This window comes from Rhagoletis pomonella, unplaced genomic scaffold, assembly GCF_013731165.1.
Source record: "Rhagoletis pomonella isolate Grant_MI unplaced genomic scaffold, Rhpom_1.0 Rhpom_scaffold_00185, whole genome shotgun sequence".
Taxonomy (NCBI): domain Eukaryota; kingdom Metazoa; phylum Arthropoda; class Insecta; order Diptera; family Tephritidae; genus Rhagoletis; species Rhagoletis pomonella.
This window is the reverse complement of record NW_023458739.1, coordinates 83,241-107,933: the sequence shown is the minus strand read 5'-3', so window position 1 is coordinate 107,933 and position 24,693 is coordinate 83,241. Positions and strand designations below refer to the sequence as shown.

The window sequence follows — 24,693 nt, the reverse complement described above, 5'->3', positions numbered from 1 at the left end:
TAAATCGAATGCTTTGTATTGCATGCGCTCCACGTTTTTCATTTTCAATTTCATAGATTGTTTATAATGACTTTTGCTAAAATTTCAAAATCAAAAGTTATCAAAACAAATTCTATGGGACTGAGAAGTATTATTTTCTACTTTTTAGTCCATTTATAAAAGCGTTGTATATTAAAAAGTTTTTTTTATATTTTTTATTTTTCTCCTTTATTCGTACATTTCAATGCTAACTACATCGTTGAGTTCTTCTCGTATGTATTGTTTTGTTTTTTAGTAAAAAAGTGAAGGTAAAATTGTATGTTAAGAAAATCTCTATTTTGCATGCAATATTTCATTTCTACATCCTACTCGTATTTTTATGCGAGGTATGCACGCCTACGTACATATATACATATGTACTTCAGTTATTGATTATTTTGGTGAAGCATAAGATTTTTCTAGGCTATGCATGCAAATATGAATACAAGATGTCTTCGTTCTGCAGAGGGAGGTATGGGAGTGCATATATACATACATACATATATACCTCGGCATTCTTTTAGATACAGATACCAGTAATGTACATACATATGTACTTTAAATAATAACTAGTAATTTTTAGCAAAAAAAAAAACCGACTTCAACTCCCATATAAAAAAAAAATATATATATATATATCTCATGATCCACTGATCGGATCTCAACCAGATTAGTATGGGACCACCTCTGAGACACTACCTTTCCGATGCAAAAATCGAAATCGAATTATCGAAATCGGTTGACGTGGTCCAAAGTTATGCGGTAACATACATAAAAAAAAAAAAAAAATATTCCGACGAACAGATAACCTCCTCCTTTTTTGGAAGTCGGTTAAAAATATATGTACGTCTTGTAGACTTCATTGAATCAGGCCGAGATTCAGTTTCACTTAATTCTTTGCTTACCATTGAAGGCTTTCCTGATGTACAGAGGGTGTAAATGTTATTTTATCGCTATTAAGATGTATTATTGAAACCAAAGAGTTATAAGCAATCCGTCTGCTTTATTTCATCTAAATCGGTTCAGCCGTTTTTGAGTTAAGACCCTACAGGAAATGTATCTAACTATAAGTTAACTTGAAATTGATTAGAAAAGAAGTAAAGGTCACTATTATCTGTATATTTTCTTTGAGGAAAGCGATGACCGCGAAATAGCTAAGGGTTACCTCTGCATTAGGTGTCAATTTACTTGTAACCCTCTACTTTTGGACATAAAATATCAATAGGAAAAACCAATTTTTTTTAAATAAATATTGTTAATGAGCTTTGTACCACGATTATGTTTATTCGGAAATATTGAAAAAGCAACTGTATACGCTTATTATCCGTGAGGTTAAGAATCTTCAACAATATTCTTCTTCTTCTTTGTCGGAATATCCACTTGATCGGCTTTGGCGACAAAACTCGCAGGTCGTTTCCCTTTTGAAAGGAGCACACAAAAGTTAAGTTTATAACGATTATTTTTCAAGCAAAAACTAAAACTTAAAAAGTTAAAATTATTTTCCGAGAAAAAAAATAACGACTATTTTCTAAGCAAAAAAATGAAACCCCAAAAATAATTCTTAAACTTGATTTTTTATAAGTAAAAACTAAAAAGCAGTGCCGCTGAAGGAATTCCGTATAACCAGAAATATATTGGTGTACTCCTTTTCACGTTAATCGTTATTTGCAAACATTTTGAACGTAAAAATACATTTTCTAGTAATAGTAAACATTAAGTGCTCATGCGTCATCAACTTTACACATTTTATGTGTAATTTTGCTCAACGCGAAAATTTTACTAGTATGTCATAAATCGGATCAGAATTTCGGCCAAACACTAACATATTTGTAAGCGCCAATCTATTATTTACTATTAACGGTACTTGAAAATGCACGGGGTTTAAGCTTGCAAGCTTTTGGATAGCAGTAGTATTGTCACCTATTTTTAATGCTTTAAAACTAGGTTGCATAAAGGCTAAGTCCGCTAAACATTTGAATGATAAAAAAAAACACTTACTTACTTCCCGGTTCGGGAATGTCTTCCTAGAAGGTCAAATGGGGTTAGAATATATACTATGTTAGATATTCAGGCAGTATTAAAGACCGCCTACAACCCCACAGTAGAGCAACGCTGTAGTGGGTACCTGGACATGAAGGGTTTGAAAACCAAAGAAGCGCTGACTGTCTATATAAAGAACACACGGAAGAGCTACTCAGGACCAGGGAGAAACCCTCTGACGGAAGCCAAAGGGAATGAGACAATCCAGAAGAAATTCCGAAAGACTCCTCGAACTTAGCCGTCAGTGTCTTAGAACTCTTACAGGCTACCTGACAGGACACTGCAAGTTAAGATACAATTTTTATAAAATGGGGCTTTCTGTAGAAATGGACTGCAGATTTTGTGGGCAAAACCTCGGAGCATATTTTATGGAACTGCACAGGGTTAAGCACATTATATATTATATTTAGATCGCAGCGCGAGTATACCCGACGAAATAGTAATAGTAATACTCTCAGTATATATGCAAGTTTATTTGAAAAACGTCCTTTAAATATTAGCAAGGCTAAAAAGTACTTGATATCAATAAGTTTTTGGGAAATTTTTAACACTGTGTAAAAGTCGGCGGCATCTCGTAAATGGTAAAAGTTTTTGATTACGTCCGAAGGCTAAACTAATTTTGAACTAAACGAATCATTCCGTTGTTTATGTCAAGATTTTAACTCTCATTCCAGTACGTTTGATATATCGGACTCGATTTTTACTATAAAGAAAACTATCATTTCCACTCTCAATAATTGAAATACTATCTTTAGCATATCCAATCAGCTGATGAATTTGATTCTGTAGCTGAATAGTTTTAGATCTCGGCACTTAACAAGCTCCTGTTTCCACTACTCGGCACCAAAAAACTTAAAAAAAAAGGTTCCGTACGTCATGCGGACTGCGCCCCTCGTGTCGGTTGGGCGGGAATGGAGGGTAAAAAGCCGTTGGGATTAATTAATTAATTAAAATAGAGCAAAATCAGTTAGTAGTTATCTGTTCCATTAAGTTTCTTACTACAAAACCCAATCGAAATCTCATGCTAAACTCGTGCAAAATTAAGTTTAAACAAATCGCTTTTATACCGTAATGCCGGCATTTTGTGTACTAAATTCAAGCTTAAATTTAGACTAACATTTGCCTAACTTCGCTGTAAATTTTTTTATTTTTTTGCTTTACTAGGAGCAGCCGTGGAACTAATCTAATTTTTCATCGCTAATATCCTTTAGACACGCAAATCATAAATAATCGATCATTATTGTGGGTGCGAAAATGTATGTGAGTATATATTCACGTAGGTATGTATGTACAAGTATTTGCGTTTGCATGTTCATTCACATGTTTGGTGAAAATCAGAAAAAATATTGATTACAGTTATGAAAGTGAAAGCTTTAAGGCACGTGTAGTACGAATATGTGTAAGAGACGAAGTAGGAGATAAAAAGAAATGAATTAAGTCCTTAATTTGGGACTTTATCTTAGCAGGTTTACCTGTTGCGCTCGGTTTTTTTTTTTTTGTATTAGATGGGCATTAAACTTATTTACGGTTGCTGTATACGGTTGTTAGAGGTGCGTACTACCCCTCATTAGAACCTAGTTTTGATTGATGGACCGAGCAACATCTAAAAGCAAAATTTTGTTTTCTACTTCATCTTCGGCTATCCGCTGGACTAGGCATAGCCAAAAGCCGGTTATGCGTTTTAGTTATAATTAAAAAAAAAAACTATAAACCAATTATTGACTCTTACTATTTTGGGCAAAAGAAACCGATTATATCTGCTTTTTATTTCTTAAGGGAAAGGTTTTCCTGACATTTTTTAACAGAAAATAATTGGCAAAGCTTGCTTTTTATTTTTCAGGCATTGATGAAAATCAAAGTTACGATTTCATCACTCCGTCATTTTCGAAATAGACAGCTCTCAACTAGGTGCACGAGTAGACATAAAAAAAAAAACAAACAAACCATGAATTTAAAGAGTTCGATTTTCCGACTTTTGTCCACCTAGATTTGGAATTCAGACCACTGTGCGTCGCCTCCAATTGCCAAATGGTTTTAATGAGAATACTTTTCAAAGCAGAAATACACTCGCAGTTTTGCCATTGCCTGCTGAGGGGCGACCTCTGGTAGAAAAAATTCTTTCTAATCTAGATATTGCTCGGACCAGGGGGCGAATTTTGGTCTTACAGAGTGTTAGTACGCACTTCTAACCGCTCAGCCGCAGCGGTCGCTTACATACTGTTTTTTTTTAGAAGCCAAAAATACTAAGTACTTGGGTACGCGCAATGTTGCAATATCTATTTTTCAAAAAACTGTAAATTTCCGGAAAAACTGTATTTTCGACCAAAAAAACTTTAGCCTTCAAAAACGAAAAAATTAAGTAGTCCATTCGGAAGGTGCAGTTTTCAATTACTCTTTCCAGCATTGCTATCGGTTTATTTCTTGTTTTATTCAAATTGGTTTGGAAAAATATTCTTTCCACACTTGGAATGCAAATGACAGCTGAAACCATTTGTTCCACATGAGAATACTTTGCACTTTCATCGACTCCTTTCATCTTAAAAATGTATCTTCAAAAAAGCCAAAAGGAAAGTTTTAATTTATTTGTATAAATCGGAAATTTCGAAAAACAAACTGTAGTTTAGGCTAGGAGGTAATTTAAGCAACTGTACGTTTGTCTAAAAACTGTAATTTACAGTTAAAACAGTGAATCTGGCAACAGTGTGTAAGCGGAATTTCGTTAGATAAAAGTATATAAATGAAATCTCATGAGCTAAAAGGCTTTATTAGTCTGCCGTCATTGAGATTGGTAAATAACTACGTAGAAAAAGTAATCTCCCAACTTACTCCTAAATATGTCGAAAGAAGTTTATTTATAACTATCCTTAAAAACAGTTATGATAAGGAAGCGAATAAAAAATATTTCTATAGCTCACCTTTTTCATTAGTTACTGTGTACCGAAAAGATACTGCTCGTCACTCGTACGCCCGGACATACGCAGACCTTCAAACGATATACAACCCTGCAAAAAGTGGGACTAGGTGAAATACTAGCACGGGACCACGCTTCCTTGTAACCAACACTAGTAACCAAAATGGCCCAAGCATATGGAGAAAATATGGTTACATTGGATCTCACCACCTCTGGTCCAACGCTGTATAACATGGGACCACCTAGACAACTACTCCTTTTGGACCATGGACAGAATTTCATAAGATTTTGTATAAATCGAATATCTGATAATTTTTCAAGGTGCTTCTTAAATTTAAATAGCAGAATCTAGTATTTAAAATGAATTTTCTTAAAAAATCCTTCAACACGTATATCCGTTTGAAGTGGTCCAGGTCAGCATGACAAGTTGCAGGTATGCAACCTGGTCCTTTTGCAGGGAAAAGTTGACTGCTGTTCACTGTCACTTTTGCTACAAATTTTGTCTTCAATATTTAAATTTTTAGAAAAAAGTTTACATATATGTATATTAGCGTGGGCCGAAAATCCGCTTTTTTAGAATTTCGATTGGTAATAGCAAAAATATGGTTCATTACGCCCTAAAAACAGTCTGTGATAAAGATGAAAACTGATAATAGTTTAGGCTCACCCAAGTTCATCAAAGTTCAAGTACTAAAAAAAAAAAAATTTCTTGGCTCACAAATTATGGAGAACTAGTACTTTCGAAGATAATTGGAATTTTAGTAAAAAAAAATATTAATTAATGTTTTTATTAATTTTTGTTTTTTGAGCACATTGAACTTTGATGGACTTGGGCGAGCCTAAGATATTGACCAAAAACTTTCATCTTTCACACAGATTGTTTTTAGCGCATAATTGACCATATTACCAATCAAAATTCTAAAAAAGCGGATTTTCGGTCTACGCTAAAGTATATTTTAACTTCATATGTATGTACATATATAAAAATTCCTGATTCTAAATGTTAAAAAAAAATCTTTCGGACTTAGAAAACAACTAACACATACAAAATCACATATCGTTACCTTAATATAGAAAGGCCCTATCTCACATCGTCTCTGAAATTCAAAAAACCCGTAACTAACTAAAACTTTTTATTACAAATAACGATGTTGGGACTTATAATTCGATGATATGCTTCATAATCAATCAAGTGCATTTTGGATTTTAAGTTAGTTACGGCTTTTTGTATTTCAGCGACGATATAAGATAGGGCCTTTCTATATTAAAGTAACGCGATATGGACATAAACGAACACATATACATATGTATATTTATGTATAAGCCTCTCAGGTGAAAGTTTTTATTTTATGCCACTCAAGGGTAACACATACATATACAGAATCTCTAGTGCCTACGTATGTATTTATATATGTACATTAGATCATACCACGATGTATGGGCGATTTTAAACACTCACTAGGAGAGTATTTCAGGAAAGTAAATAGCTTTTTTTTTTGCCAGCCAACAGCTAAATTGGGGTTTCCTCTTTAACATTTTTTATTCGATGTTTCATTCTACTCTACTGCAGTTATACATATGCTTTATATGAATAGTAAAAGATGGAATCTGAGCGCAATTATTTACCGCTGATTGAATAAACTGACAATTGGATCAGCATTCTTAAATGGAGTTATTATGTGGTGACCTTCCCTTAAGAAAATTACCAATTATACATAAACTACTTCCACTTAGTAAAGAGGATTCATATGATGTCTATAAGCGGAGCAAGTCGGTTAAAATAAAATTACGTTTAAAATATATTTTTGAATCATCTGCCACTGGATCTAGCCGAACAAGATATGAGAGGCAATTAAATGAATGCCGGGGCTCTTGGAAAAGTGTGATATTCTGAACAAATGTAAATGTAAAAAAATGTTATTGATATTAGATGTGTTTATAATTTGGCTCCGAATCAATGCACGGACTCCGAGAATGTTAATAGTGGTATATTTATATAAAATAAAATTATAGTTAAAAAACTAAAAACACGCTTTTATTACAACAAGAACTAAAAAAGTATAAAATAATTTATAGATACAACGATCCCGTTTAAGAAGAATAGGAAGTTCCCTAACTTGATTTAATTTAACTTTTTTAAATTAGCTAAAAATAGGATTAAAGTGATTGGCCCGTAGTCATAGTCAAAATAAAGTCCACTGTAAAGTTAGTTGCAGCTTTTTGACATAATTTTCAATGGGATATCTGTAAAAGAAACTGCAACAAACTTTACAGTGGACTTTATTTTGACTATGACTACGGGCCAATCACTTTAGTCCTATTTTTAGCTAATTTAAAAAAGTTAAATTAAATCAAGTTAGGGAACTTCCTATTCTTCCTAAACGGAATCGTTATATCTATAAATTATTTTATACTTTTTAGTTCTTGTTGTAATAAAAGCGTGTTTTTAGTTTTTTAACTATAATTTTATTTTCTACTTTTTAGTCTTTTAAAATCTTGCAATTATTATTATACCGTCTGTATATTTCTCATTCTGTCCATTTCTTTCAATGCGAATAAAATTTTCCGCACCCTGCTTTTTAGCTACACTATTTACCTAACGGGCTAGATTTTATTAGTTAGTACAGTTAGTTATTTATTTTCATGTAAGCAATATGCGTTCTAAATGTGAACTTAATCGGATCATAAACACGGTTTTTCCAAATATCTCGACTCCTGCGCCACCTATCGGCAAACTTTTTTGTGGATTTTTTTCTTTTCATACAGGTAACATATGTTCTAAATAGGAACCACATCACACTATAAATGGGGGTTTTACAAATATCTCGACTCCTGCGCCACCTATCTGCAAATTCTTTTTCGGATTTATTTCTTTTCATATAAGTAATATATGTTATAATTATGAACCCTATCAGACTATAAATGCGGGTTTTACAAATATCTCGACTCTTGCGCCACCTAGCGGATTAAGTCGTCTCTTTTATTCCATTGTCCTCGAGTTCTGAGCTAAGTTTGAAGTTTCAAGTCTGTAGCTCATCGGGCAGTTTGTTAAATATTGACTGCAAAGTTTCTATCAAACTATTTAGTTTATTAAAGAGCTAAGTGTATTATTATTATTAGTTCGTACTCGTAAACGTTAAAGCCCGCGTGCCGCCTATCTGAATGGCATTGAATTTAGGTAAAATAAATATGACAGTGTCACAAAAAAGATCTAATTTTCGGATTCGCATAGGGAAAATAAAAATTTTTTTTATAAACCGTATGTCACCCTAATCCGCTTTCATCGTAACTCTTCAACCAATAATATAAATAGGAGCACGCATGTGTAAATATGTACTTCTAAGCGTATGAAGCTACGTAGATCCGTATGCGTGTTTAGGCAGTAGTTGGAAGGACACTATGAACTCAATAAACCTTGTTGCAGCTACCAACATAGCTCTGGTGCAATGCCCAAAAAGTGTGACAGGCCAAGCTTTAAAATGTCACTGGGCCCACGCCTGTATAAACACCTATGCACGAAAACAAGTGCTTGCACCTACTAATAAATGCATTTCCATGCATGAAGTATGGTAAACAAATTCACATATATACATATATATGTGCATATGTGTGCACTTAGAATATCTCTCAGGCGGAAATATACATATGTCATACGACGGCACTTGGCATACATATAGACGGCAGGAAACTAGCGTATGGTTACCTCCTCGGGAAGTGCCAACGTATGAGTATTTTTTGTGAGGACATACTTACATATGTACATATGTATGTGCCACGGAGTACAAAAAATTTATATACACATATGTACTAGGGATGTTGCGAATGTGGAATTTTAGACATCCGCGGATGCGAATGCGGATGCGGATTTTTAAAAGCTGACATCCGCATCCGCATTAGGTGATTTAGGTAAATAAAAAAAGGAAAGGTTAATAATTTTTAATAATCTGCCTTATCCTGAATTTTGGCCGAAAAAAATTCACCCGAAAATTTGTATTCCGCCCATAGTAAATATGTACATGAAAACCAAAAGTGAAAAGTGAACGGATTCGGGGAAAATTAAACTCATGATAAGACTGAATGTTTTTTTAGTACTTGAATTTAAAAATTGGAACATTGTACTTAATAAAAACTTTTTGAAGGGTCGTAAATCAAACCTGCGCCACTATATAACTACTCGCTCGAGGGGACAAACTTGAAAAACTTGAAACTTGGCAAAATTGTAAATTCTTTTCGATTGACACTGCACCAGTTGAGAGGACTTTCAGTTATATTTATTTATTTTTATTGCGGTGCAATAATTACTTTTTGAGTATTTCATCGGGGCTGCAAATGTCGGATGTATCCTCCTGACTTTCATCTTCACAATCTAGCATCATGGCACAATCGTTGTTTAAACACCGTTTTTTTCGAAAGAATTCTTCATTCTCCTTCTTTTGTTTGTTTCGGAATTTGTCACGTCATCAGCGTTTTTCGATTTTAGTTTTTGTAACTCATTTTTAATGCTTTCTTCTGTGACTGGTTAGATATACGTCTGCGCACTTGCACAATATTCCAGGGACTGAAAATAACAGTAATTTTTTTCCTAGTTAAATTTGGTCTAATATTTTTATTCCGAAATAAACGTCCTATCCGGATAATAAAGAACCCGCTTATCCAAATTAAACACATTTGGTGTCATATGAAAGAGGACTGAAATAGCTTTTAAACAGAAATAACGAATGAAGGTTACCACCTCTATTTATATTTTTTTTAAATTTAATACTAAAGAAATTCATATACGTGACCCAATGTTTGTTCTATGGTAATAAATTAACATTTTTTATTGAAATATTTTTCAATGTGTGGCTTTCCTCTTTTAGACATTTAAGTTTTAAAGCTATTTAAGTCCCGTTTCATTGGATACCAAAGTTGTTTAATTTGGATAAGCGGTTAGTTTATTATCCGGAAAGTACTTTTATTTCGGAATAACAAATATTTGGCCAAGTTTAACTCGTAAAAAATAACTGTCATTTTCGGTCCCTTCAATATTCGCATTCGCAAAAGATCCGCATTGATTTTTGCGAATGCGAATGTTAAAATTAATGCGGAAGCTCCGCGGTTGCGAATTCGAATGCGAATATTCGCAACAACCCTGATATGTACATATGCTCTTCAACATTCGTACATACGTAGAAATGTATAAACATATACCCTGCAAAAAGTGGGACTAGGTTAAATACTAGTACAGGACCACGTTACCTTGTAACCAACACTAGGAACCAAAATGGTCCAAATGTATGGAGAAAATATGGTTAAATTAACATTGCGATGTCATTGGACCTGACCACCTCTGGTTCACCGCTGCATAACATGGGACCACTTCTGGTCCAACGCTGCATAACATGGGAGAACCTAGACTGCCTACTCCTTTGGACGATGGCACATTCGGTAACCGAATCATATTGCCGATGGGCCACGCAGAGGTGTTGTTCAACACCTATGTATATCAGTTTTTTACGTTTGGAGTGGTCCGGGTCAGTATGACAAGTTACTAGTATGCAACCTGGTACTTTTGCACATACCTACTTTAAAACTACGTCCCAGTGGACCATCTTGTCCTCAAATTTTCGCAGGTTAACTACAACGGTGCACGCCACATCACACCATAGCCAACCAATCTATAATTCACACTATTGAAGTCATTAAATCAAGCCGCACTTAGGAGACACCGCAAACAACTCATGCCACATATGTGTATGTATATATGAATGTATGTATGCACCTCGACCGTTCTATGTTAGCCAGTGATCGGACTTCTACCACATTGTGGTAGAACTGCCACTTTTTTGAGAATGTACCACACAAGGTCTGAAATCTACCACATATCCCCGTTTTTGAGTAGTTTTATTTTTGCTCGACATAGTTTTCTTAATTTTTAGTGCAAAAATTGTCTAACACAAAACACTAACAACAAAGCCGAATGGGAGGATAAAATAAAATGTAAAATAGTAAATTTTCTCAATAATTAATTTTTCGACAGGAAACGTGGTTTTATTGTGTTAAATTGCAAAATATATGATTTGCAAAAATATTTAATAGCGAAAATGTTAAAAAACGGCGATTTTTGTGAAAGCATTAGCAAACTTCAGTGCATCTAAAGTTTCTACTGTTTCCTGGGGGTTTTATAAAATCGGCAAATCCCAAGTAGCGGTTTCTGCAACATGCCATATTTGTTCGCTCCATCGTGATGTGATAAAAAGAAAAGCTGGCAGCACTCCGCAAGTTTGCAGAAATCTCTCAAAATATGTTCGAAAAATATCTTGATATGGAAGAACTGCTTTACACTGTCAAGGAAAAAAATTGCCAAAACTGAACGCAATTTTTAGCAACTTCAGTCGTGCACTTTATTATACTAAAATATATATTTTTTTATTCTAATTAAAATGTTTGCAATTTAGGTGAAACTTTGCAGAATTAATTTAATTTTTGTCCAAATTTGATCCAAAATCTGAGATCTGTCACATTTGTCTAAAATCTACCACATTTTTTTTCCAGATTCTACCACACAAATTTTTTTGAAGTCCGATCACTGATGTTAGCCTGTAAATTCTTCTGTATGTATATATGTACATACATATGCACATATATACGATAGTTTAAAATAATGTTGCGAATGCGGATGCGGATGCCTAAAAGCTAACATCCGCGGATGCGAATGCGGATGTCAAGTCTTCTTAAGAAATAATTTAGGTAAGTAAAAAATTTAAAACTTAGTAGTTTTTAATAATGTTTGTTTTATTTAGGACTTGAATTTAAAAATTGGAACATTTCTAGTAAAAAGTAATGCTGCTGCCTGTTCAGGTTACAGCCTGTTTCTTAAAGGGTCGTAAATCAAACCTGCGCCACTAAACATCTGTTAGCGCGAGGCGACAAATATCTGCGTGTGAAACTGGAGAATATTTTAAGTTCTTTTCGATTTACGCTGCACCAGTTGAGAAAAATTTCAGTTATATTTATTTTCTTTTATTGCAGAGCAAGAATAGTTCCTCCTTGAGAATTGCATCGCGACTGCAAATGTCGGATCTCTCCTCTTGACTTTCATCTTCACATGAAGAATCTAGCATCAAGGCAAGATCGTTTTTTAAACACCGCTTTCAACTCAAACCAGATGTATCAGGTGTTTCCAAAGCTTTTTCAAAAGAATTCTTCATTCTAATTCTTTTGGCAGTTTCAGAATTTGGAGAACCTGTAACGTCATTAGCGGTTTTAGATTTCAGTTTGTGTAACTCACTTTAAATCATTTCTTTTGCGACCAATTTGAGAACTGTGTGCTTATAGCGAGCTAAATAGTTGAATATGGCAAATAAATTGTGATATTGTAGGAATGAAAATTTTGAATAAGATTCAGTTTTTTTTTTGTTTAAAAAGGCACCACCGTTTTTGTAAGCATTAGAATTATATATTGGAATCACGAATGATGAGGGTCTCAGAGCTGCTTAGTTCCCGGGTGGCTTCTGCAAAAGGTTCACCTGTAATGAATAGCTATTAATTAGTTTCCTTATTCGCTGAGATCGACTTTTCGTAGTTGCAGGCACGGTTGCCACTTGTTAAAAAAAAAACCACCACAAAATCTGAAAAAAACCACCAAATTTGTTTTTCTTCACGTGTTTATTACAAAAAAACAAAAGTTATTGAAATACTTGTGCGTTCAATCCAGAGCTGTAAAATTTCCATTACGATTAGTAATCATGATTTTTTTTGCATTTTCCAATTTTAATGATTATTTTAATTTTCTTACATAACCCAGCCATTAATAATTAATTATAATTATCAAAAATAATCATGATTAATTGTCATTAAAAAAATTGTCAAAAATAATCAAATAACTAGAAATAATCATATAATCAAAATTAATCAAATTGTTTTTTTTTAATTATTTGATTATTTTTAATTGTTTGATTATTTTTAGTTATTTGATTGTTTTTAATCATTTTATTGTTTTTATACCCGAGCGCACTTGTGTACAAGGGTATATTAATTTTGTTCACATAACGGTTGTTTGTAACAGCCAAAACGAATCGAGATAGATATAGACAAATGTATACATAAGGATGAAAAAAGAAATCGATTAAGCCATGTCTGTCTGTCCGTCCGTCTGTCCGTCCGTCCGTGTACACGATAACTCGAGCAAAAATTGAGATATCTCAACGAAATTTGGTATGTAGATTTCCCTTAATCCAAGGTAGGTTGGTATTGAAAATGGGCGAAATCGGACTTTAACCACGCCCACTTCCCATATAACGGTAATTTCCAGAAATACGAAAACTGCGATATTTTAGTAACTAATGAAGATAATTCACTCCAAATTGATATTTATAATAAGTTTTAGACGAAAAATAAGAATATTATAAATTTTTGGAAAATGGGCGTAGCCACGCCCACTTATGGTTACATGTGTATATCTTGGTAACCGCTGCACCAATTTTTTCCAAGCTTGGCACAGTTGTTGGCCTTCGCACATCATATCAAATGGCCGAAAATTTTTAAAATCGCTCAATAACCACGCCTACTTCCCATATAACGGTAATTTTCAGAAATACGAAAACTGCGATATTTTAGTAACTACTGAAGATTATTCACTCAAAATTGAAATTTACAATAAGTTTTAGACGAAAAATAATCATATTATAAAGTTTTGGAAAATGGGCGTAGCCACGCCCACTTATGGTTACATGTGTATATCTTGGTAACCGCTGCACCAATTTCTTCCAAACTTGGCACAGTTGTTAACTTTGGTATAACATACGAAATGGCCGAAAATTTTTAAAATCCGACAATAACCACGCCCACCTCCCATATAACGGTAATTTAGAGAAATACATAATCTTCGATAAATCAGTAAATATTGAAGCTAATTTATTCAAAATTGATGCTTGCAACAATTCTTTACCAAGAAATACGTTTATGGTAATATTTTGGAAAATGGGCGTGGCACCGCCCACTTATGATCACATATATGTATATCGGTAACCGTTCTACGATTTTTACCAAACTCGGTATTTTTATTGTGCTTGCCACAGAAGCAAAACGTTGAAAATTATTGAAATCGGACTAAAATTAAGGCCGCTTTTCATATAACGGTAAATTTCAGAAATGCTTGAAACTTCAAAATTTCGAAATTTAGGGACTCTAATTTACTCAAAATTGATACACCCCGGCTTACCATCTAGTGGAAGGTTTCGGAAAGGTGAAAAAACATATATTTAATACTTGCGCCGGGTATTTAATGTTCGGCTCCGCCCGAACTTAGACTTTCTTACTTGTTAATTATTAGATTATCTCCAAATATTTGATTATTTTTAATTATATGATTATTTTTAAATATTTTTCCAAATAGATGAAGCTGTGTTTTTTTACCTGAAAACAGTATGAGGTGAACTTTTTCAAAACTTTTAAACAGATATTTTTGGTGTTATTGCATCAATAAATCCTTTTCAATGGTAGCAGGAACCGAAAAAGGCATTTTTTTCAGCGACCCCAAGACCACATAACAGACTAGGTTTGGTCACAGAAACCTTTCATCGATTTTCTTTTGTGGTCCTGTGTTATTGCGAATGTGAAAGCGAATGTTCAAATTAACGCGGAATCTCCGCGGTTGCGAATGCGAATGCGAATTATCGCAACAACCGTAGTTTAAAATTTTTGCACATTTTTCATTTTCACCATTTCCCTCCCGCTCGCATTATATGTATCTACTTTATTTTCCTACTACTCGTTCAAATATTCGTGTTTTATGGTTAGCTTTGTGGCTGTCCAGGTCGGTATAAAATTGACATGTTGATGATGTTGACGTTACCGCTCCAGCGGCTATGCATCTACTTGTACATATACATACATATTTATTCCTACACATAAATGTAATCATATTTTTCTGTGTAGGTATGCATGCTGTGAGGCACACTTCCATAGGCAATTTATCCATATATTAGTTTATGTGTACGGTGTTACGTAGATGGCTTCGTGGTTTCTTTGTTTGACGCTGTCATTAGCAGGAAAGTAATTTTCACTGCAACTGAGCGGCTGACAGTGGTAGTTATAATTCAGCCTTTGGCTTCTCAAGAGTGTGGGTTGCTAATGATAAGTCTAGTATATAGTTATATGGGGGTCGCTGTGGTGTAGTGATTAGCAGTGCGCGCTATCACTCCGTAGGACCTATGTTCGACCCTTGGTCCGGGTAACATGTCAGTTATAAAGAGTTTATTTCTGCCATAAAAAAGCTTCTAATAAAATCCATTTGCCATTCGGTGGCGGTATAAAACGATAGGTGCCACTATTTGTGTAACAACATCAAGACTCACACCAGAAATTGGAGCAGAAGCTCGGCCATAAACTTAGCAAAAAGTAAAGCACCATTCGGAGTCGGCGTAAACCTGTAGGTCCCACCCTTTGTTTAACAACATCAAGACTGACACCAGAAATTGGAGCAGAAGCTTGGCCAAACACTTAGAGCATAAAACCTAAGCAATTGCTTTTTCTTAAAATTTCACACTTGTTTTTCGATTTTTTCAAATAAATTTAAGTGAAAGGTATAAAATATTAGGTGAAAGCAATTGCTTAGCTTTTATGCATACCGCCAAATGTCTTTTGAAATTACTGCTATTTTTTATAATTTTTTAAATAACGATCAATTCCAAAATTTATTTTGAATACATTAATATATCTGATCATATTAAAAGTGCACGCGGATTTTTCGGTAAATTTCAGAAAAAAAAATTCTAAAAAATTTTGAATCAAGTACACATTGACCATTTTGCCATTTTTTGGGTAGCTTCATAATTCCATCTGTTACAAATGATGTTACCAAGATAATCCTTTATTGAAAAAGAAGGACTTTTACAGTTGAATTTTGCCTTTTATGCCCTGAGAAAAACAAGTAAAATGTACAATGAAAGGAAATATCAAATAATCCAGACTCGAAAGTCGAAGCTCGAAACAAATGAATATAAAACAAGGTTGCATTAATTCTAAAGTTACCTTAGTGGCTTAACCTGCTTCGCTGCCTAAGAGCCGACATAATTTTTGGTTTGCCTGGGTAGGGCATCCACTGCTGTTTTTTAGTGTCACATTTCGGATGGCTTCGTCCCCTCCAGGATGGACTGCTATCAGTCGACCCACAGCCGCCATTGAGTTGGAATTAAATTTGCATGCTACTTGTTTCGCCTCTGAAGAGTTGACAAATATTCCTCGCTCCGACGATGCCAAAACTTTTGGTGAACCAGCCTCACGCATTGCCTTTGCTTCAGGCGATTGCAGGAGCTTGGCTGATATCAGGTCCTGGTACGGCTAAAAGCAGGGAGCCAACTAGGAAATCGCCAGGTGTAAGGGCGAGCTTGTCCTCAGGATCGCCATGAAGTGGACGCGAATTTAGACACGCTTCAACTAATGTCGCCAAAGTCTGCATCTGGCTGTACCACATCGTCTGAGCACTAACACAGCGAACTAGATGGTGTTTGGCGGATTTAATGGCAGCCTCCCAGAGCCCGCCGTGATGCGGCGCGCTTGGGCTAATAAAATGCCACTGCGTACCCATAGCTGCTAACAATTTTTGATTGTTGTCCATGTACCAGGCCACAACATCCTCTTGTAATTGTCGATTAGCACCGATGAACGCTGTGTCATTATCACAGTATAAATCGCGACATGGTCACTGCCTTGGTTGCCATGCAAATGAAAATAGCGAGGTAAGTTTTAACCATTGTGCGAGAACGTTTGGTTCCCGTACGCAACATAAACGGACCACAATAGCCTACGCCGGAAGCAGCAAAATCTCGTGCAACATTAATGCGCTGCCTAGGTAAAGGTGCCATCTGTTGCATCAATAACGCTCCGCGATGTCGACGACAGGCGTAGCCAGGTAGGTGCAAGGCGCTCAGTTATAAAAATCAGAAAGATATTAAATTAATTATAAAGCTTAAACTTTAATTTAGTTATTTTCTTTTTTTTATTAATTGTTGCTTTGAAAAAGATATCTAAGATATCCTTGCTTGTTTCCACCTAATTTTAGGTTGAACCGGGCACCACAGCGTTCATTTGTAACAATAAGTTGCACAAAAAATTAAAAAAATTGTACTCGTTATTTATATTTGTACTGCTTTTTTTTCTATCGATAATAAAAATGTACTGCTTTCTCCGTTTCAGAATCTGGCAACCCTCGTTTGCATTTACTCCTAGCCGAACACAACGTAGTTTCACTTAGAAATCGAAATTTCAACCCTACTGCTGCTACATATTCAATATGCCTTGATGCAGATTAAAACTACTCTGAATATTACTTCTCAAATTAACTGAAATACAGTAAAAACTTATTTACTAGATTTGTGTATGGATCCTTCTATCAGGATGGTTGATTTAGTTGTTTTTCCCTCTTAATGAAATACTTTAATGGCATGAAAAACTTGGCAAATTTTTCTTAGAAATACACCACATATTCACTATACATATGTACGTAAGTATTACGACTATTTATTGTCTTCATACAAGTTCATCATTTGTATTTCCAAAAGCCTTTTCTTGCCTCAGTATACTACTGTCACATGCTAATAGACTTTTATGTTCCCGCGTTGTTGACGTTTCCTTGTTGGTTGCCATTATTAATATTTAAAGCTTTAAATTTTTATATGCTGCAGTTGTTTATAAATTTCAAACATATATACCATTCGCCATGCTCTTTGGTTTTTCATGCCGCTGTAGTTTTTATGCTTAACTACTTTTTCATTTACATTCGCTCATTAGCATCAAAAGTGTGCCTTTTTCGTAGCATTTACTATGCTTAAAAAAGAGCACACGGAAGTAGAGCTGCCATAAGCGTGGGCCTCATAAAAAATGAATTATGAGCGCATATTGGCAATTCCATGCTACTTTATTCCACCTCATCACCCAGCGGAATTTTCTATTCCTTAACTTTTTTGTTACCAGTGCTTTTGTGCTGTCCTTTGGCCAAGAAACAAATTATCACATAATACGTCAGTCACTTGACATCAGCGATGCCAACCGAGGGAGAATTCCCCGATATTGGTGGAATTTTTATTTATGGGGGGAATCGGGGAATGGCTTTAAATTTTTGGGGAATTCAATATACAAACGAGTTTTATTAGAATATTCCTATTAACAATAAAACTATAACTTGTAATAAATATCTCTTATTACGGTGTTACGGATTTAAAACATAACGTAATTGCCTCATGCAACCGTGTGTTACTTTATTAAAGAAATTGCAACCGTGGATAGGGAGGCTTTTCACTTGGGGTTTTATTTGACACTATCATTTCTCACTTCGTTTTCGGCGCCAAGCCAACGTCTGGCAAAATTTTGAGCAAACTAATAAGTAAGTAAGTATTTATTAACACATAGAGAACTTTTTCAAAATTAATGGAAAAACTGCAATTAGAAATAGGCTTGGCATAGCTACTTGGAGGCAAATTTACTTAGGGCATGTGCCAATTGATAGAAAATTACTCGGATTGGTAAATTTTTGACAACTATGAGGTGAATGGAAATTTGCGAGACGGCAGGGCTAGTGAAAAGAATCACACCTTCCAGACGATTTTGGTATGTTTTTTGTTCGAATGTATGTGTGTTTATGAAATGCACTGCTTTCTGCTCTAGAATAATTAAAGTCAGTAAGGACATTTTTTTTATTGCTGCATTTTAATTGCTCAACTTCTTTAGCATCAGAGCAACTTACAAAAATTTCCAGAAGTAAAAAGTTACGAATTGGTACTACAGATATGTTTAATTTTTACCATAGTAAAAAATTTTTTCATCATGCTGATTGCCACAGGCCCTTAAAAAGCAATTATTTAAAAATAAAACCTATTTTAATTATTGATATTTGTGGCTTTTAATAAAAATGACCATGAAGTTCCTTAAATAGCAAAAGTTATTTTGGGGGAATACCATTCAAAATAAGGGAATTTTTTTATTTGGATTTTGGGGGAATTAGCCTTAAAAGGGCTGGCATCGCTGCTTGACATACTCATTGTGCAGTCAAAAAAATGTTTTTTTTTACAATCTACTTTTAGGCGTTTGTCAACTGTGAATCGCCAATACCATCGACAAAAGTGCTTCAGGCAATATGATATGTTGAACGATAGAAAAAACAAGGCAAACAAAACAAGAACCAAAATAAAAATAACAGTAAAATAGAAGAAGGCCTTCACAATTTCTGTCCAGGCGTTGCTCATTAAATCATAATTTCATACAAGTTCCTTTGCGCCAGTTCCAAAAGACGTCACAACGAATGCCGACATACATACACACACACAAATATGAGAAACTATAGAAATGCAAATTATGCTTAAGTACAATGTAAGTAAAAACACAAAGATAACAACAACAAAAAAATGCATACTTGTATGTAAAATAGTAAATGACGCAGAGCCGAACGGAAAATCATAAAAGGCAACGACACACTGGACACAGGATACTCGAGAAGCTTTGACTGCAGGAAGTGCCACTAATAAAGATGATTTACGCAGTAAAGCTAGTAGTATGTCTGTCTATGATTATGCACACGAATCTGTTTGTGTGTATAGATGTGTGTGTGCTCTGATGTGTTTGTGCGCTAGAATATGGCAGCTTTTGTTTACCATAAGACGATGAGTGCAGAAATAGTAGTGCCTATTCCTTTGCAAAGTCAAGCTAAGAAAATACGACTGCAGTAATAACTGTTTTCTGAAAGTAACAAAGGCCCATAATGATAAAGTAACTGGCAACGTAATAGAGAGCACAGTCAATGCAAATGAGTTAGCTGTTGCAGGATGCTTTTTGATTTCCTGTCATTTGTTGGAGTAGCGCATTACTTGCTGCGTTCGCAATAAATTCAGTATGCCGAGGAAAAAATGCATCGATGTAGCCGTAGCTAAACTCATCGTTACAGCTGTAATGCTGCTCTAGTATGGGAAGCGTGATTACCCTATACGAATAAGCTCACTAGGCAAGATTAAAAAAATACAACGTAATCCTGGCGATAAGGGTAAATCGTTGTAGTCTATTAATTTGTGTTTTAAGCTCAACTAACAGTAGATTCAGGAAATTTGCTCTTTCAAAAAAAGTCCGACAAAAGCGCCATTTCTTTTTGAAGGTTTCAGTGGAAATGCAATGAGTGGTTTTAGGGGAGTAAGTGATGAGTTGGCTGCAGTCATATGACGTGCTCCTACAAGCTTCGAGTCCAGTGGGATGTAGATCCAGATCTGGTCCGTGTGTGTGCTCTCAAGGGGAGTATTCATGCCTTGCTATGTGGTGGGTTCTGGCGACAACTGCGGAAAAGTAGTAACCGTACTACAAATTGGCTAAAATTTCGTATGTATATATGTGCTCTATTATGCACTTAGGAATGTAGAAATGTGGTAAATGGTAAGAGTCTTCGCACTTCCACTCACACAGCTGTGGGAGGAAATGGTAAATGTTATCCGATTTTGTTGAAATTCAGAGAATATGCTGGAGTTAACCAAAGAAAGAACGTCAAAATATTTTAATATTATCGTCCACCAACTCTAAAATAATGGACGAAAATGTTAAAAACTTATACTTGGATCAAATTTGGTGTACCCTCGTTTTACTCCAAAACTTTCTAATTTGAAAGATGATGAGTAGTTTCTCATTATGACGCATTGCTAAACACATTTATTTTATTTTTAAAGTGTTTCTTAGTTCTTCCTTTTTTAAAATGACAAAACGAAAACATTTACATACAATACCTGCATTAGGGCGGAGTAATTTGTTCGGAGCAAAATTTTCGAAGAAAGTGAATAGCAAATTCGAATTCTGCGATTAATTCTAAGCAAAAATTCTCAGCAGAAATGACGATTGACCCTCCCAAATTTCAAAAGAAATAGCAGTATAGCAGCAGAAAATACAAAATTTTGTAAATGAAAAATTAATTTCGCTCGGAAAAAATTATAATACACTGATTTTTGTTAAAAATTGGGATGGCCATTTTCGGTATATAGTTCGTTCACAATTTTTGCTTAGAATCGAGCGTAGAATTCGAATGGGCCACATACTTCTTTCGAAATTTAATTACTCCGCCCTAACCTGCACACTAAGTTATGTGAATTGTATGCGCTCGCAATTGAACCTTAAAATCTGCCTATATTTAAAACAAAAACAAAGCTGAGCTCAGACGAGCAGGACTTTTGTCGTTTTGACAAAAAATACTAATTCAGGGTTAAAATCATGTCTTCATTGCGTAGAAGTTTTCTTAATTAGTCAAATGTACTTAGTTGCATTTGTGGTAAATATACAGGCAAAAAGTTCCGAAAGCCTACATATGAATAGTATATCGGATTTTATAAAATGTGCTTATTAATTAAAAGCTGTATGTAATTAAAACTTGCAATCAATTTTTAACCAACTTCCCTATGAACTACAGCCTTTCAACAAAACTAGCTCAGAACCCGATGACAATGCACTATCGTAGAGGAATAAATCCGCTAGGTAGAACAGGATTCGAGATATTTGGAAAACCCTTATTTATAGACCGATTTGTTTGATATTTGAAACGAATATTACTAAAATAGAAATAAATAGATTATTACAAAACTAATAAAGTATAAAATTTAATTATGAATATAATTTACACAGAAAACTTGCATTTTCCAAAAATTGCGGGTAGGACAACGATGAGACCTGCCTTCCTGAGTTGATGGGTTCGTCTCCAAATTTCAGACTATAAATATTTCAATCATAGCGCTTTTCTTGACTGTCGTTAATAGAATTTTGAGGTCCATTTTATGATATTATAGCATCACTATAAGTATTTCAAGTTGGGATCAAAAATAACTGTTATCTCGAATTTATAAATAGAAAACATTGCCAGAATTCTGAAATTTAACGAAAACGTTTTTTCATTACAGTTATTAGATGAAAAATATTTTTTATTTCGCCGATAAGAGTTATAACAGTTATTGTCCAACGTTGTTTTTACTTTGTCTGATTAACGTTGAAAGCCAAGAATATTGATGAAAACAGAAATGGAGAAGATGATAAAGATGATGAAAATACAAGAGGTAATAACTGTTATCAAGCAACGTAAAAAATAAACGTTCGGAAATCTATTTATATTATTTATTTATTTATCTATTTACGCGAAGGCATTTTTTGTGCAGCATGAAATATCTGCACCACTCGTTCGATTTTCAAAAATGGCGCGTCAAATTAAAGCGCTTGGTCTGTAGATGCAAACTGGTTTTATTTTTTCGAAAGGAGTTGCCACCTGTTAAATAATTAAACTCAAGTTATTTACTAATCAATGCCCTCAGATCCGCACCGTCACAGTGGGAAAAGTAGTAATGCATTATATGCGTGATAAATAATGTAATGTATTTCTTATGAGTTCTACATTCTATTACTGCTTAATATGCAATCAGCATTCTAATGTATCCAAAAAGTCGCAAAAAATTTATACTAAATCACATTCATTCCTGTATTACTGCCCCACTTTCCTAGGACATCGCCGTCGGGAAAAAATGCATTTTCGAATGTGAAAAGGGCTGTTTCACTGATTACTTTTTCGACTACTATACATTACATTTTCCCACTGGGGTCCGTTCGATTTTCAAAAGTGAGGTACCAAATTAAAGGGCTTAGGGTGTGGACATTCAAGAAGGTTTTACTTTTTCGAAAAAAGGTGCCACCTGTTGAAATTAAGCTCAAATTAATTAAAACGTTAAATCAATTATTAAATAAAGGTATCATCCGAAATGGTTTTGAAAAGGTTTTATAACTTAACTACGTATAGGAAGGTTGCCACATCTTTAAAAAAATTTAATTCAATTTTAATTAAAGGAATTTGGTAAGTGAATAAGGTATCGCTATATGGGTGTCATACAAGAGAGGTTTAAGAAAATAATAGTTTGGAAATATTTTGAATAGGGTTGCCATCTATTTAAGAAGTCTAATTGAACTATTTTATACCCAAGTTATATGAAATATTAACGATGGATGTCAAATGAAAGAGCTTCAAGAAATTATTGGGGGATTCACAACGGTGTCGTAAGTGTCGTATTGTTGTATGTCGTAAACTTTAAAAGCATAAATAAATGTTTAGAGAACTTGAAACCACAATCAACTATTTTTTAACACTGCGAAAATTCAAAATATGACTTTGATGGTACCTAGAATCGTGTCAATAGAACTGGTAAAATTTTTTAGTAATAAAATTTCCCGGTTACAAAATCTTCGGTAACGTGCAGAATAGACCTGTAAATAAAATCACTACTTTTTAGTACAGTTTTATAAGGGTCACAAACTTACACATCCTGTATCGGAGCATATGTACATTAAAATCTTTCATTTCACTGTTTTAATACCAGAGCGCACTTTGCTGTAAGGGTGTATAAACCAATTGTTCAGTACGAGGAGAGGAATCGATTGAACCCCTTGTCTGTATACGCACCAATGATGTAACTCCACGAGAGTTGGTCCAAGGAAGGTTGGTATGGGCAAAATTGGATTTAAGACGCACCTAGTTACTTCTCACGAAACGGGGGTTCTTGCAAAAATTCAAAAACTGCTTTATTTCAGCAATTGCTTGAGCTAAGTTGTCCAAAATTGACAAAAGAAACAACCGTTTACTAGAAATCCTTAAAAGATATTTGGCGCTTAAATTTTGCTAAGTGTTTGGCCGAGCTTCTCCCTCAATTTGTATTGTGCGTCTCGATTATTATTGCACAAATGGAGCATCGAATCTTGGTCCTACGGAGTGATAGTACGTTCCTCTAACCACTCGGCTACAGCGCCTGCACCGCCTACTTTTGGTAAAATGTGTGCATACGTAGAAATGTCACAAAAGATTCACTAAAAATGCATGGTTAAAAAAAGACAGAGACAGCCGCTGAAAGATTTTCGAAATGCCATATTTAAAAATCAGTAAAATTGAGTACTTTTTTTGTTAATTTTAGGACATAAGCGTACTGATTTACGGAATGGTAAAAATCAATACTGTAGTTGAAATATCAGTATGTCTGGCAACCCTAGGTGTCGTCTTTGCTGGAATGACCCAAAGTAAAAATCTACAAAACTGCACGTAGGAAATATATATTTTTTTCTATTTTTTTAATCATCATAAGGTCCTAAGGACGCTTTAGAATTTAAAAAGACATTTTCTGCTATCAAACTGTCTTAAATAAGTTTACAGGTCTCAAGTAAAAAATGTCTTATATACATATAAGTTTGACTTCAAATTCATTTTCTTCAAATCTGAATCGATATCAGACGTGTACAACTGACCCACTCACATATCTGACAATATCACACATTTTTACTGCTTAAGTAAATATTCAAGTCAGAAAGAGAATATTAAGTATGTTGATAAATGGCAGCAAGCACAAAGGGCAAAATACATCTATGTATGTATGTATGTATGAGTATACATATGAAATTCAAAAGGAGAGGAAAATCTAACGGTAGCAATAGTAACACCACCGATTTATGCAGCAAGCTAAGCGGCATATTTCACAAGCCTTGTTTTTATTGCTTCACGTGTAAGTGATTTTTATAAACTGGAAGACGAAGCATACAAATGCGTTCCCTAAAGAATGCAAATATTTGCTAAAGCGGCACATGCTAAAATAATGCATGTATGTATGTAAGTATTTTCCTCAACGCCAATCATGGCATACAAGAAGAAGAATAAAGGGCTTTTGAATGTTTTTTGAAAAGAGCAAAAAATTTAAGAAAATATC

General features: G+C 34.4%; 1 protein-coding gene across 1 annotated transcript; it reads right to left on the bottom strand.

The window, feature by feature from the left end:
• Positions 1 to 16,247: 16,247 nt before the first annotated feature.
• LOC118750264 lies at positions 16,248 to 16,568 on the bottom strand. The gene has a single exon (XM_036484989.1). It carries the CDS (start codon positions 16,566 to 16,568, stop codon positions 16,248 to 16,250), a length of 321 nt encoding a protein of 106 aa, XP_036340882.1.
• Positions 16,569 to 24,693: the final 8,125 nt, after the last annotated feature.

Bases quoted from the DNA above. Each gene is read 5' to 3' on its own strand.
- LOC118750264 (XM_036484989.1), bottom strand. From the start codon at position 16,568: ATGGACAACAATCAAAAATTGTTAGCAGCTATGGGTACGCAGTGGCAT.